This window comes from Erythrolamprus reginae, chromosome 2 (assembly GCF_031021105.1).
Source record: "Erythrolamprus reginae isolate rEryReg1 chromosome 2, rEryReg1.hap1, whole genome shotgun sequence".
In the NCBI taxonomy this organism is placed as follows: Eukaryota; Metazoa; Chordata; class Lepidosauria; order Squamata; family Dipsadidae; genus Erythrolamprus; species Erythrolamprus reginae.
Window position 1 is genome coordinate 183162561 of NC_091951.1, and position 14991 is coordinate 183177551.

The 14991-nt window shown below is 41.3% G+C and overlaps 1 protein-coding gene across 2 annotated transcripts; it reads left to right on the forward strand.

Moving 5' to 3' along the window:
- The first annotated feature begins 7929 nt into the window (after positions 1-7929).
- On the forward strand, positions 7930-14486 carry AQP5 (aquaporin 5). 2 transcript variants are annotated; one of them, XM_070736031.1, is made up of 5 exons: positions 7930-8292; positions 9989-10153; positions 11874-11957; positions 13451-13620; positions 14377-14486. In XM_070736031.1, the coding sequence occupies exons 1-5, from the start codon at positions 7930-7932 to the stop codon at positions 14456-14458; spliced, it is 864 nt and encodes a 287-aa protein (XP_070592132.1). In that variant the 3' UTR covers positions 14459-14486. The 2 variants fall into 2 exon arrangements, with proteins under 2 accessions (XP_070592132.1, XP_070592133.1); XM_070736032.1 differs by lacking the exon at positions 14377-14486 and having other exon boundaries at positions 13451-14025.
- Positions 14487-14991: the final 505 nt, after the last annotated feature.

The window sequence follows — 14991 nt, forward strand, 5'->3', positions numbered from 1 at the left end:
GCACCGCTACTTCGCGAAAAACCGATCATTGCGAGGGGTCCTGGAACGGAACCCTCGCGATAATCGGGGGACCACTGTATTTTACTCCTTTATTTTCTCCTCTGTTCACCCTTTAATACATTCTACCTACAGTATATTGTCTTCCCAATATTATACCTGTGTTTTATAGTATTTAAAATAATTACAACACATAAGCTAATGGTTCCCAATAATTTATGAAGCAAGATTCCATACCCTTCCTATTTGCTCATCTTTTGGGCCCAGTTCTTTCAAAGAACCATCTCAAATTGGTTTGAGTATGTTTCAAGAGGATTTATGCACATGTCTTATGAGATAGGTTGAGGGTCCAAAGATCTGGCCATCAACATTCCAAATAAAACAATAATCCAGATACATTCCCCCTCTGACAAATTCTATATAAGTTCTCAGTTCATAGGTATAGAAAATGCTTTTGGTAATATCATGCTGAGCTGAAATGACACCACGGCAAAATTTGACTGAGAGTTTCTTTCTCTCAATATCCACAAAAGTCACATTCCAAATGAGATTTCTATTTAAATAGATGAAGAGAAGATACTGATGTTAGAAGAATTGTCTGGGGGAATCCCCACAGCACCTCCATTGCAAATGCCCCTAGTTTTGGTGTTCGATATTCAAGTTGGTTGTCACCTCAGGGCCCACACCCAATGCCCAACTCCTTGTAAGCTTGAATTCAAACGAAACCACACCTTCCACAAATCCACCTCCCTCCCTCCTTCCAAGATGAGGGGAAACAATGAGGCTAATTCTGCATGTCTCCATCAGTCTTGCTCACAGATTACAAGATTCCACCCTTTTTGATCTAATTATATGTTGTCCTTCGTTTTCTAAAGTCTGTAGCACTACAAAGACAACTGTTAACCTGGCACTGGAGCAACTGAATTTTCTAGACTACTATACAGGTAGTCCTCGATTTAGTGACCATTCAAAGTTGCAACAGCACTGAAAAAAGTGACTTATGACCATTTTTCACACTTATGCCCACTGAAGCAATCCCATGGTCCTGAGATCAAAATTCAGATGCTTGGAACTGATCCATATTTTTGACAATTGCGGTGTCCTGGGGGTCATGTGACCCCCTTCTCTGACCTTCTGAACAAGCAAATTTGATGGGGAAGCCAGATTCACTTAACAGCCATTGATAATAGTTTAATCACTGCAGTGATTCACTTAGCAGCTTGGCAAGGAAGGTCCGTAAAAATGGGGCAACATTCCCTTAACAAATGTCTCATTTAGCAACAGAAATTTGTGGTCGTAAGTCGAAGGCTACCTGTATTCAGAATCAAGAAGAATCCCTTCTCCACAGCTTTTTCAGCCCTTTTTAAGTGGTTTACAGAATTATCCTATTGCCCCCAACAATCTGGGTCCTCGTTTTACCCACCTCGGAAGGATGGAAGGCTGAGTCAACCTTGAGCCGGTGGTGAGATTTCAACTGCTGAACTACAGCTAGAAGTTAGCTGAAGTAGCCTGCAGTGCTGCATTCTAACCATTGTGCAATCTCAGCTCAGTAGTCTTAAAGTTGCCAAGATTGGAAAGCCTTGCTGTGGGCATCTGCCATGCGCAGCATCTGGTTTGTAGATTGCAGGTTGAGATGAGGCATGGCATAGATCAGTGTTTCCCAACCTTGGCAACTTGAAGATATTTGGACTTCAACTCCCAGAATTCCCCAGCCAGCAAATGCTGGCTGGGGAATTTTGGGAGTTGAAGTCCAGATATCTTCAAGTTGCCAAGGTTGGGAAACACTGGCATAGATGATGTAGAACCTTCTAGAAATCCTTCTTGGTGTGAAGAGAACAAGCAGGGCCCAACTATGACTTTTTCCTCACAGCCAATTTGCACTACAGGAGTATTATTTTTTTTCATTTTAACACCACAGATGGCTTCTGTCCTTCCATCTATTACAGGTAGCCTTTGACTTACAACCACAACTGAGCCCAAAATTTCTGTTGCTAACTGAGACATCTGTTAAGGGAGTTTTGCCCCCCTTTACAACATTTCTTGGCACACCTGTTAAGGGAATCCCTGCAGTTGTTAAGGGAGTAACACAGTTGTTAAGTAAATCTGGTCTCCACATTGACTTTGCTTGACAGAAGATTGCAAAAATGTGATCGCATGACCCTTGGGACACTGAAACCGTCATAAATATGAATCAGTTGCCAAACACCTGAATTTTGATCACATACCCGTGGGGATGTTGTAATGGTTGAAAAATTGTCATAAGTCACTTTTTTCAGTGCCATTCTAACATGGAACAATCACTAAATGGTGTAAGTTGAGGACTACCTGTCATTATATTCTCACAATTAATCACCACAGGTAGCACAACCACAGTCCGCCTATTGGTGTTTATGGGCACCTGGGCTGGGGAGCTATATTCTGATCCTTTACATTATATTTGCTGCCAACAAGGAAAAGAATAATTAATTTTCAGCTTAATAACCCGTTTTTTTGGCAACGTCCAACCCCTTCCCACCCCAATTGTTGCTCAGGATCCATACAGGAAACAAAACATTTGGAGTTAAAGTTGTGGCTTGGTTGACCTTTGCAATAACAATAAAGACAAGGGAAGCCAAATTGGAGGGGGGGAAAGGGATGGATAACAGCCTGAGGACATGACATTTCCATTTAAATTAGGTATATATATTTATGTATTTTGGGTTACTTGATAATTAATTTCAACTCAGTTTGTTTAAAGCATTTAAAGACTGCCTTACCATTGTGGTTAGTCAAACCAGATGTTTAGACTGGATTTGATATTTTTGTCCACCAATTGAGTCCTTCCCAAGGACTCGGGATAGGCAGATGTGGATGTTTGATGGTGTTTCAGATATCATTGTAAGATATTTATCTATCTATCTATCTATCTATCTATCTATCTATCTATCTATCTATCTATCTATTAGATTTGTATGCCGCCCCTCTCCGTAGACTCGGGGCGGCTCACAACAGCAATAAAACAATTCATGACAAATCTAATAATTTTAAAACATTTTTAAAAACCCGTTATTAAGCAGACATACACACAAACATACCATACATAAATTGTGTAGGCCCGGGGGGGGGGAAGATATGTCAATTTCCCCATTCCTGGCGGCAAAGGTGGGTTTTAAGGAGATTACGAAAGGCAAGGAGGGTGGGGGCCGTTCTAATCTCCAGGGGGAGCTGGTTCCAGAGAGTCAGGGCTGCCACAGAGAAGGCTCTTCCCCTGGGACCCGCCAAACTACATTGTTTAGTCGACGGGACCCGGAGAAGGCCCACTCTGTGGGACCTAATCAGTCGCTGGGATTCGTGTGGCAGAAGGCGGTCCCAGAGATATTCTGGTCCGATGCCATGAAGGGCTTTATAGGTCATAACCAACACTTTGAATTGTGACCAGAAATTGATCGGCAACCAATGCAGACTGCGGAGTGTTCGTGCAACATGGGCATACCTGGGGAAGCCCATGTTTGCTCTCGCAGCTGCATTCTGCACGATCTGAAGTTTCTGAACACTTTTCAAAGGTAGCCCCATGTAGAGAGCATTACAGTAGTTGAATCTCGGGGTGATGAGGGCATGAGTGACTGTGAGTAGTGAGTCCCGGTCCAGATAGGGCCGCAACTGGTGCACCAGGCGAACCTGGGCAAACGCCCCCCTCGCCACAGCTGAAAGATGTTTCTCTAATGTGAGCTGTGGATCGAGGAGGACGCCCAAGTTGCGGACCCTCTCTGAGGGGGTCAATAATTCCTCCCCCAGGGTTATGGACGGACAGATGGAATTGTCCTTGGGAAGCAGAACCCACAGCCACTCCGTCTTATCCGGGTTGAGTTTGTGTCTGTTAACACCCATCCAATATAAAGTGTCCTAAGTAAATCTGACTTTTGCATTTGACCGATTATGATTTATTTATTTTATTTATTACTTAGATTTGTATGCCGCCCCTCTCCGAAGACTCGGGGCGGCTCACAACACGTGGAACAAATCATAAATAATCTAACAAATTTAAAATTAAAAGATTTAAAAGACCCCATATACTAACAGACATACACACAAGCATACCATATATAAATTAAACATGCCCAGGGGAAGATGTTTCAGTTCCCCCATGCCTGACGGCAAAGGTGGGTTTTAAGGAGTTTACGGAAGGCAGGAAGAGTAGGGGCAGTTCTAATCTCCGGGGGGAGTTGGTTCCAGAGGGCCGGTGCCGCCACAGAGAAGGCTCTTCCCCTGGGGCCCGCCAACCGACATTATTTAGTTGACGGGACCCGGAGAAGGCCCACTCTGTGGGACCTGATCGGTCGCTGGGATTCGTGCGGCAGGAGGCGGTCTCGGAGATATTCTGGTCCAATGCCATGAAGGGCTTTAAAGGTCATAACCAACACTTTGAATTGTGACCGGAAACTGATCGGCAACCAATGCAGACTGCGGAGTGATGGTGAAACATGGGCATACCTAGGGAAGCCCATGACTGCTCTCGCAGCTGCATTCTGCACAATCTGAAGTTTCCGAACACTTTTCAAAGGTAGCCCCATGTAGAGAGCATTACAGTAGTCGAACCTCGAGGTGATGAGGGCATGAGTGACTGTGAGTAATGAGTCCCCGTCCAGATAGGGCCGCAACTGGTCAATTTGGTCAATGTCAAAGGTGTTGAAGTGGTGCTCCAGTGGTTTCAGGGTCATGTGTCATATAATATAATAATATAATATATAATTGCTACAAATGTTATATTAATTATTTAATTAAAGATATTTATTAAATTATTAATTTATACCTATTGCGGTTTTAATTATACGGGGATTATAGTTGGTTGTACAGTCAGTCGGATGTTTAGACTGCATCTGACACATTCATTTACCTATCAAGCCCTTCCCAAGAGCCTGCGATTAGGCAGATATCATTGATTTAAGAAGTAAGCTGTTCCAACTAAAACAATCCAAATTCTCATTTAATATTCCAATCTTTCTTCCGTGTTTGCTCCCCCGTCACTTCCTAGGACACGGAACTGCTGAATGTCTTTAGAGAGAAGACAGAACCCACCTTTGAGATTAACACACACACACAAGACTACACCTGTCCCTCCTGCAAAGACACACACACACACTTTTTTGTGTGTGCTCACAGAGACAGTTTGACATATGCATTCATGCACAGAGAAACAGCACTGTTTATTTGCCTTTGTAGGCACAAATCGTGAAAGATTATAGTGGCAACCCAGACTGCTTGGATATGTATTTGCTAGAAGGCTGCCAGTTTCCTCTCAAGTTGAGTTAAAGCAACCTTGCCAGGAAAGTGTTATCAGTCCAGTCCCCAGCAACAATTGTTTCATTATTAAGAGTCTCTACTAATGGAAAACAGGTCCTGTGTGTTTTGTGTGTTTGCTATGGAAAAACATAGTATGGAGCAGGGGTAGGCAATTAATTTTGCCATGGGGCCGCATGAGAAATTGGGATGGTTTTAGATGGCCGGACTAATGTAATTAACTCAGTTCTACCCAATACTGTATATTATTGGGTAGAACTGAGTTAATTATATTATAATTATAAATTATAATTATATATTATGTTATGTTATGTTATGTTATGTTATGTTATATATTATATATATAATAATATAATAATACCCTGGTGCAGAGCTGAAGGGATTGGATACTGTAGCCTAGAGGATAATTCTCTGCCTTACAAGGCAAAGGTTGCAGGTTCAAGTCCCAGTGGGTATGGCTAGCTGATGAGGCCAAAATAAGGCCGAAATAGATCTATCCTAGTCTCCCTTAATTTTCAAATTCAGCAAAAAAATATGTGATATATATATATGTGTGTGTGTGTGTGTGTAGATTGTTCTGAGTTCGGGTTTTGTCCTGTGTAATATTATTACACAGGGCAAAACCCGAACTCACAGTGGTCGGCCCACATCTTTCCCAGGTCTGCTATAAAGGCTGGTTACATGTCTCCAGGCATGGGCTGCTGGGACTTCGCAGAGGTTCAGGAGAACCTCTAGCTAGGATTCTGTGCACTTCACTGAACCCCCAAATCCCACTCCTGTCTGGCCTCACCCACCCCACCCCACCCCTCCTAGGCATCCCCAAATGGCCTGTTTTGGATGCAGCTAAGTCCAGGGTACGTTGCAGAGGCTTGTGTGGATGAAAAACATTTCTGGCCTATCGGAAGTTCAGGAAGGCCGGAAATGGGTCTGTTTCTGGCCTTCAGAAGAGCCTGGGGAGACCATTTTTGCCCTCCCAGAGGCTCAACAAAAATCTCTGGAGCCCGAGAAGGGCAAAAAAGCGCCCCCACCTGCAGTGGTGCAGGAGGATGACTAGGCCATACCCACCATGGCTATGCCCACCAAGCAACCGGGCAGAGAACCCCTTGATAAATTTTTTGAAGCCACTGGGACAGGGCGCAATGCCTAGATTTCAAAAACTGATATGGGCCAATGCTAATCATTTTGCAGCCTCCACTGACCTGTGGCATTTTTCAGTCTATTTTATTTCGCATTCATTCCTGTGCACACCACAGCAGTGACGTGACTGAGGACAAACCTTCAATCCAGACAGTTGCCTTGAGCGCAAACCCTTGCCCAGAAAGCTGAGTAAAGGTTTTGCTGCCTTTCTCTCAGACTGTTTTCTTTTTTAAAACTTGCAAAATGGAAAGTCCATCAACCGAACTCAGAAGACGGACGAGACAGATAATAACTGTTGATAGCAAATAACAACTGTGAAATGAAGCAACATTTGGCAAGGAGCAATGGGAATTAATCCAAATCAAGTCTGCATGTGACCACCACAGCTTTTGGAGGAAGGAGCGTGGTTTATTGAGTTTCCGAAGGGAAGGCATTATAACCATCTAATAAACAAATAGATCTACTAAAGCTTAAGAAACTCAATTGGAAGATATCTGCTGAGACATATAGGCTGACCTCTGAGAATCAACTAGGGCCAATTAAACTGTGTGCACCTTACAGTTAACATTCCTGTAATAGCATTGGATTATTGTTATATACTGTTTTATTACTGTTGTTAGCCACCCCGAGTCTGCGGAGAGGGGCGGCATACAAATCCAATAGATAGATAGATAGATAGATAGATAGATAGATAGATAGATAGATAGATAGATAGATAGATAGATAGATAAATTCCCTTTACTGTAAATAATGAACAATCTTGTCAAATCAAATACATTTCAGGTTTTCTGCAGCAAAAAGCTCTTTTTATACTTATACCTGACTCACCAGCTTCCTTAGGAAATCTAGCCTTGGGACACATCAGCACATGAGGGCATGGGCTGGTTTTCAGGTTCTCCATTTCTTTCCTCTGGAAAGAAATTCATTGGGGGAAAATATTCATTTCCCAAAGAATCCAGTTTGGCGAAGCTGCCCACTTATGATTGTCCAAGGACTTTCCTTTTAATAAAGGGATTAAGGAAGTAGACCAAAGGTGTCAGAATCCAAATGCTTTTAAAAAAAAAAATCCTTTAAAAAAAAGAGCCTAAGGTTACAAATCAAAGATGCTTAGAAAAAGAAAAAGGCTGGGGAGTGAGAAGGGGCGGTGTAAACAGACTAGGTGCTAATCTGTATATCTTTATGCAATGCTGTGGCTATCTCATGACAGCAAAGCCATTCAACAAGGCTCCATTGTGTGGAGATAAAAATAAGGAAATTAGCATCCAAATTGGAGTTTGCAAAAGGAGAAAGCTTAGACCTTGGCTTGGAGATGGAAAGTTTCCAAACTCCAGAAGAGCAGGTAGAAAAGGGGACTGGCCACTTCCTTGACTCCACCCACACTTGGGCACAATCCCTTGTTGCTACACCTACAGAGAGAAAGCTATATATATATATATATATCTGCACAGCCCCAACTTTTGGACAATCCTTTTATTTCTTTGGCCTTATCATCACCAGTCCACCAGCTCCAGCGCAGCCATGAGGAGGGAAGTTTGCACCGTTGTTTTTCTCCGAGCCGTCTTCACCGAGTTCTTGGCAACCATGCTTTTTGTGTTCTTTGGTTTGGGCTCAGCCTTGAAGTGGCCCTCAGCCTTGCCAAGCGTCCTTCAGATTTCCCTGGCATTTGGCTTGGCCATTGGCACAATGGTGCAGACCTTTGGCCACATCAGCGGTGGCCATATCAACCCAGCGGTGACCATCGCCTTCTTTGTTGGGAACCAGATCTCTTTCCTCCGGATGTTGTTTTATATCGTGGCTCAACTGCTGGGGGCCATTGCTGGTGCAGGCATCCTTTACGGAGTGACCCCCACCAATACCCGCGGCAACCTGGCAGCCAATGGGGTAAGTGTGTCCTCTCGCAAGGCGGTGGGGTCTAATAATCTGTAGGAGGAATTCTCAGCCTGGTTCGAGGAAAATTTGCACCTCAAGGGAAAAGTAGCAGCAACTGTTCTGTTCCTGGATACCGGTGCAAAATTGTCTTTTCCACTCCTAGAGTGAAGGGGGTACAACAGATGGAACATAAGAGGGAAATGTTCTCTCATCCACGGCCCTAGAAGTTTGCTAGCATGCATGGAGCTATTTACAAGGCACAGCTCTTTGCAAATGTTCCCCTATCCTAAGGGGATGAGTGAGTTGGTTTAAAAAGAAAAGCAAGAAATGCATTAACTCAATCACTGCCATAGATCAAAGGATCAGCAGGAGCAGGAATCTACCTAGAGTTATTGGCTGCTTATTAAAGATTCATTGTTTTTCTTTTCCCAGTAATTTCACACTTGGTGCAAATTTGCATGCTTTGATTTGTGCGTTGTTGGAAAGGCATCAAAAGAATGGTGCCTAGGATTTACACGCGCGCACACAAGCATACATATACATATGTTGTATATACCTGTACTGTATATATATTGTTCCCTCCTGAAGCCTCCTGGAAAAATAGCTTTTGATAATCAGAGTAATCATTTCTAGCTTAATGCAAGGAAAGAGGGCTTTGAACAGAAAAAGACAGACAGCTACAAACATGTATAGCAGGCCTACATATCAAAATCCCTGAAAAAGATCACAGGGAAACATTTAATTCATTGAACCCAAAGTTTAATCATAATAAATTAGACAATCAATCAATTTTCCAGTTCCCAATATTGAGTGTATGCAAATCTTGCTGTGGTTATTATTTGTAAAAGGATGTACTGGATTTGTTTCTTTACCTTGTTGTCAATGATTCCTAATAGAAATAGTTAAGGTTTAAATTCTATCTGTTCTCCTGTAATTTCTTGTAGCCATCTCCTTATCTGTTCCCAATACTTATTCACCTTAGCACATTGCCACCACATGTGATTTTATGAGGTGTGGAATAGGTGGTGTAAGTGGTTAAAGCAGAGAAATAAAGATGTATAGAAACAAAGGTAAATAACCATGTGGTGCATATGAAACAGTACTGTTAAAAAAGGTTTACTGATATGTATATTGAAAAATGAATAAAGAAAAAAAAGGAAAAATAAAATTTAAATCTATTCCAAATTACTGAATAATCTCTTTTTCTTTCCTTATGTTACCTTCAACAAGTCCCAATGGTTTTAAAGGCCATTGGACACATGGGTAAATACATCATTATCCAAAGGAAAATATTCCAGATGGGGGAAGGAGAGAAAGCTTAATTTCTGTGACCAAGACATAATACGAAAGATATTTTACAAAATCAGGGTTGAACTCCTTAACGTCCAAAGAAACACGCTCTATTATTTTTTTTTAGAGCTTTAAAAAGCCTCTTAACCTTGTTCTTTTGGGAAGGTGCCTCTAATCTCATACCTCTGCTGAAACTTGCTAAATGGAATTGTTTATTTGAGATTAAGGAACACAGCCCCAGCGACACAAGAAAAGCCACTGTGCAGAGTTAATTGCAGAGCACATCTCAAAAAGATTTAAACCAAAAGGCAATCACAAAGCCCTCTTCCACAGTCTGGCGTTCACAATTCTTCTTGATTTTTAGCAGAAGTGACTTCCTGACAAGAAGCCTAAGCCTGTGTCCTTTTTCTCCTAACAGCTTAGCAACAACACAACGGCAGGTCAGGCTGTGGTCGTGGAGATTATCTTGACTTTCCAGCTGGTCTTGTGCATTTTTGCCTCAACTGACAACCGCCGAAATGACAATGTGGGATCCCCATCTCTGTCCATTGGATTGTCAGTCACCCTGGGCCATCTGGTGGGGGTAAGTGTTGTTTGTGCTCGTTGTGCATAAAGAGCAAATGGAGGGAGTGTGTTCGACTCATCACCGCCACTTTTGGCTGGTAACCACCCCCACATTATTACAGTCTGTTCTTCCTCCTGTTGAAGCAGCGTGTGGGTGAACTGCAGGGGAGCAAGACATCCGTAGATACAATCTTTTCTGCAGAGTTGACCATTAGGAACATAGGGATTTTCTGAGAATAGGATAATTTCCTGGGCAATGTCTTCCCATTTGTAAGGCACAAAATTTCAAAACAAACTTTGGATCTACTGTAGTTACTGTGGACTAGGTGCTTCCAACCCACAGACTGGACAACTAGTAAAGTGGCCCCATGCTTATTTAAAAAAACTTCAATAAAATAACTTTAGAAAAAATGAAGTTTGTTATTAACAGATAAGACAATTCCTCTTCAATCAGTGCAGCCGAGGCAACCCAAAAAGTTGAACACCCATGCTGTTAATGAGTGGTGTCATTAACAGAATTTAAAACACTCAGTCCTCACAAAACAATTCAGTGGCTGTGCTGAACTTCATTTATTTATTAATCAGATTTGTATGCCGCCCCTCTCCGTAGACTCGGGGCGGCTAACAGCAATAATAATACAATGTCTTTCCTTGCCTTTCCTCCAAACATCAGCACATATGATAAAGCCTCTGTAGCTTCAAGGCACAGTTGGAACTGCCAACATCCCTCTTAAACGATTACTTTTCCTTGATGTTTATTGCCTGATCTTTTGTGTTCTCCATGACTGGTGCTGGGAGCAGGATCCATCAGAGACTCTTTAATATTTGGCTGCTGCAGGTTCCTCTTACTTCCATACTAGTGCACTGTGTGAACATTGCGATGTTAAGCACATGCCCACGTGTCCCCTTGTGTGATTTTGCTTCTGCGCATGCACAGAAGCAAAGAAAAGCCAAAAATTCATTTTTAAAAAATGGCTCTGCACATGGACTGGCAAAAGCAGCACCGAAGCTGTCGCACACAAATTGAGCAATCGGTGGGCCATTACCAGACTACTGCAGTAGACCCACCTCTGGGCTGCTGTGATACGGGAAACCAGATTTCCCATAGTATATGGCAAGATAAATGCTAGCTATAAAGCCCTACAGAGCATCGGACCAGAATATCTCAGGGGCCGCCTTCTGCCGCACGAATCCCAGCGACCGATTAGGTCCCACAGAGTTGGCCTTCTCCGGGTCCCGTCGACTAAACAATGTCATCTGGCGGGAAGAGCCTTCTCTGTGGTGGCTCCGACCATCTGGAACCAGCACCCCCCAGAGATTAGGATTGCCCCCACCCTCCTTGCCTTTCGGAAACTCCTTAAAACCCACCTCTGCCGTCAGGCATGGGGGAATTGAAACATCTCCCCCTTGCCCATGTAGTTTCTGTGTATGATTCGACTGTGTGCTTGTTTTTTATATATTGGGGTTTCTTTTGGATTTTTTAACCTAAAACTGTAATTTAGATTGCTAAATATTAGATTTGTTACTATGTATTGTTTTTTACCATTGTTGTGAGCTGCCCGAGTCTACGGAGAGGGCCGGCATATAAATCCAATAAATCTAATCTAATCTAATCTAGTTGAGGGACAATTGACGGGTAATCTCCCAGGGGAGGGAGCAAACAGATTGTTAGAAAAGTCCGCCTTGAAGTGTCAAGGGAAGTTTATATGCCTAACTTTTTTTGTTGTTCTCCTCTACAGATCTATTTCACTGGCTGCTCTATGAATCCTGCCAGATCTTTTGGACCTGCTGTTATCATGAAAAGATTTACCTCTGCTCATTGGGTAAGAAGTGGATTTATCATAGCGGCATAGCTCCTAGTAACCAAAATGAAATTGATCGAACCATATTCTTAATGGCAGCTTTCTAGCGGAAGGAATGCTTATTCAGTTAGCAGGCAACATAAAACTGGGAAGGATAATTAAGACTGAAGAAAATAGAAATCCAAGATATTATAATACATTAGAAAAGTGGGATGAAAAGAACAGAATGGAATTTAATACAGATAAATGCAAAGTTCTGCATTAAAAGTAACTAAATCCACAATTATAGCATGGGCAATATCTACCTTAATAACATTACATATGAATAGGGCTTTGACATTATAGTTTATCAAAGTGAGGGTTGTTCAACAGAAATATAGTTTCCAAATCATAAGAAATGGATTCTTGTGCTAAGTAGAAATGGGGTTGGATTATGGTCTACTCCAGATCAGTAACATCATGATCTATTACATACAGTAACTCAATATATTTCAATATCCAAAAATATTTCAAAAAAAAGTATAGCATTAATTATAAACGATTACCACAAGTATCAATGAAACATGATTTCCTTCCTTGGAAACGATGTTTCTGTTTGTTCATTTTTTTTGTCTTTGTATAATAATAATAATAATAATAATAATAATAATAATAATAATAATAATAATAATAATAATATAACAACAACAACAACAAAACAATAACAACAGCAACAATAACAACAACTATTGTTGTTATAGTTGTTGTTGTTGTTGTTGTTGTTATTATTATTATTATATTATTATTATTATTATTATTATTATTATTATTATTATTATTAACAAATCTATATTTACTTTTATGTACACTGAGAGCAAATGCACAAAGACAAATTCCTTGTGTGTCCAATCCCGCTTGGCCAATAAAGAATTCTATCTATTCTATCTATCTATAATTATAACAACAACCACCACCACCTTCAAATTGATGTTATTTCATAAGGATCTGAAGACAATCAAGGAATGTATATATATTCATTCTACATGCCTTTCATATTATCTTCTAATTCTGAAAAGTCACAGAGATTTTGCACAAGCAGAAACAATTCATTTTTTCTGAAATTTAGAGGCATTATGAACTACTAGACTGTGTCGCATAATATGCTGTGTCAAAACAAAAGTTATTATGCCTTTATAGGATATTCTGATTCACACAACTTAACTTGTTGTTAAAATAATGGATAGCTTTTCAGAACCTACCAAGCCTACTTGGTCCCATTTAACCAAGACCCGTGTCTTCTGCAGATCCACCAATAACTGTATTAACTGTGCTAGTTGGCTTAGTTGGGGAAATTTGAAAGTCTTTAACTAATAATAAGGGTTTTTGGTTGTTTTATTATATTGGATTGTTACATGTTGTTTTTTTATCATTGTTGTTAGCCGCCCCGAGTCTGCGGAGAGGGGTAATAATAATAATAATAATAATAATAATAATAATAATAATAATAATAATAATTCCTTGTATTGATTTTTCAGGTGTTCTGGATTGGACCCATTTCTGGAGCCATTCTAGCTTCTCTGTTGTACAACTACCTTCTCCTTCCCCACTCAATGAATATGTCTGAAAGAGTAGCCATCATCAAAGGTACTTATGAGTCAGAAGAAGAATGGGAAGAGAAAGAGAAAAGCATGGAAATGTCTTCTCCGTAAACAAAAGCGATCAGAAGGAGAAGGAGAGAAGGAACCTGCTGGCTTGCATGATGAAAAATACTCACTGTATACCTTGCAAGCCCAAGAAACTTCCCCCAGTGCCCAGGACTTGGAGAGAGAATGGAAATAGCTTACTTTCCTAAATAACTGCCTTGAACCCGGGGCTGTATGCATGTGAGTGCATAAGAAAACATGGCTCATTCAAACATCAAAATCAGGCTAGGAGAGTACCTTCACCTCCCGGGGCTACAAGAATCTGGATGTACTCCAGGACTGTTTTATCCACATTTCTATTTTATTTTATTTTATTTTTACAAGAGGGCCCAGTCATTTGTTTAGATACTGACATTTGACTTCATGGCAGGAGTCCAGAATTTGCCACTACAGGTTTATTGATATGCTCCAGGCTCTTTTTGGGGGGTGGGGAGTGAGGACAGAGTGACTTGAGCTCATCTCATCTACGCACCAACATTTGTCACTTGTTTTGAAATGCGTAGGATGTCTTGATGCGTAGGATATTTAAGGCAGCTGAAATATGAAGCGAACCCCTGAGCTGAAAGTAGTTATGTGGCTTGTGAAAGAATAGCAGAATAACACAAAGAGAGAGAAAAGCTGATAGCAACATTGCACTGACACCTGTGAGGATTTTTTGGAGGTCCCACAAAGGGAAATTAAAAAGAAGATAGTACTTTTAAGATCCCTCAATGATGTTCTTATCATAGAATGCAAGTGTCCCCAGGAACTGCCTACAGCCATTCCCTTCCTAAAGTGATTTCAAAGAGAATACACTACATCAAAGGTCCCTGCTTTGGCTTAATTTCCATCTTAATGTAGCTTCCAAGAAGCAGCAAACAGAAATTCTTTGAGGGCTACTCAGTAGATTATCCAGTTTAATTCTTGCCTGTTTCTGAGACAGATAGAGAAGGCACTGAGAATGAAGGAGAGTTGCCATCATTTGTGTTGCTTAGAAAAAAGTCAACAGTGGAGGAGAAGTGCAATTAATTGGTAGAAGTTAACACCAGAAGCAATAACAGTAGGCAGAAGTCGGCTCTGGTAGCTGACAACAGTGTTCAATTTATGCTTGGATTCCAGATTATATAGAGAGAAGCAGCACGGGGGGGGGGGTGCAACAACATGTGAGTGCAATGCACTGACAACACCTGGGATGAGTCACCATTTCACTGTCCCTTTCCCGCCTCAGGGTAACACCATATGAATCCTTCCCCCCACCCCCCACTCACCAAAAGAATAAGGACGTGTGTAAAAATAACTATACTATACAATTTTAGGCAGAATTCTTCCCTAGCATGAGAAAGATGCAATATTTCTTAAGATTCTGGGGAAAGATCAGGACCTGATAAGATTAT

Bases quoted from the DNA above. Each gene is read 5' to 3' on its own strand.
- AQP5 (XM_070736031.1), top strand. From the start codon at position 7,930: ATGAGGAGGGAAGTTTGCACCGTTGTTTTTCTCCGAGCCGTCTTCACC. The intron at 8,293-9,988 runs GTAAGTGTGTCC...TTCTCCTAACAG, and splicing joins GCAACCTGGCAGCCAATGGG to CTTAGCAACAACACAACGGC. The intron at 11,958-13,450 runs GTAAGAAGTGGA...TTGATTTTTCAG, and splicing joins GATTTACCTCTGCTCATTGG to GTGTTCTGGATTGGACCCAT.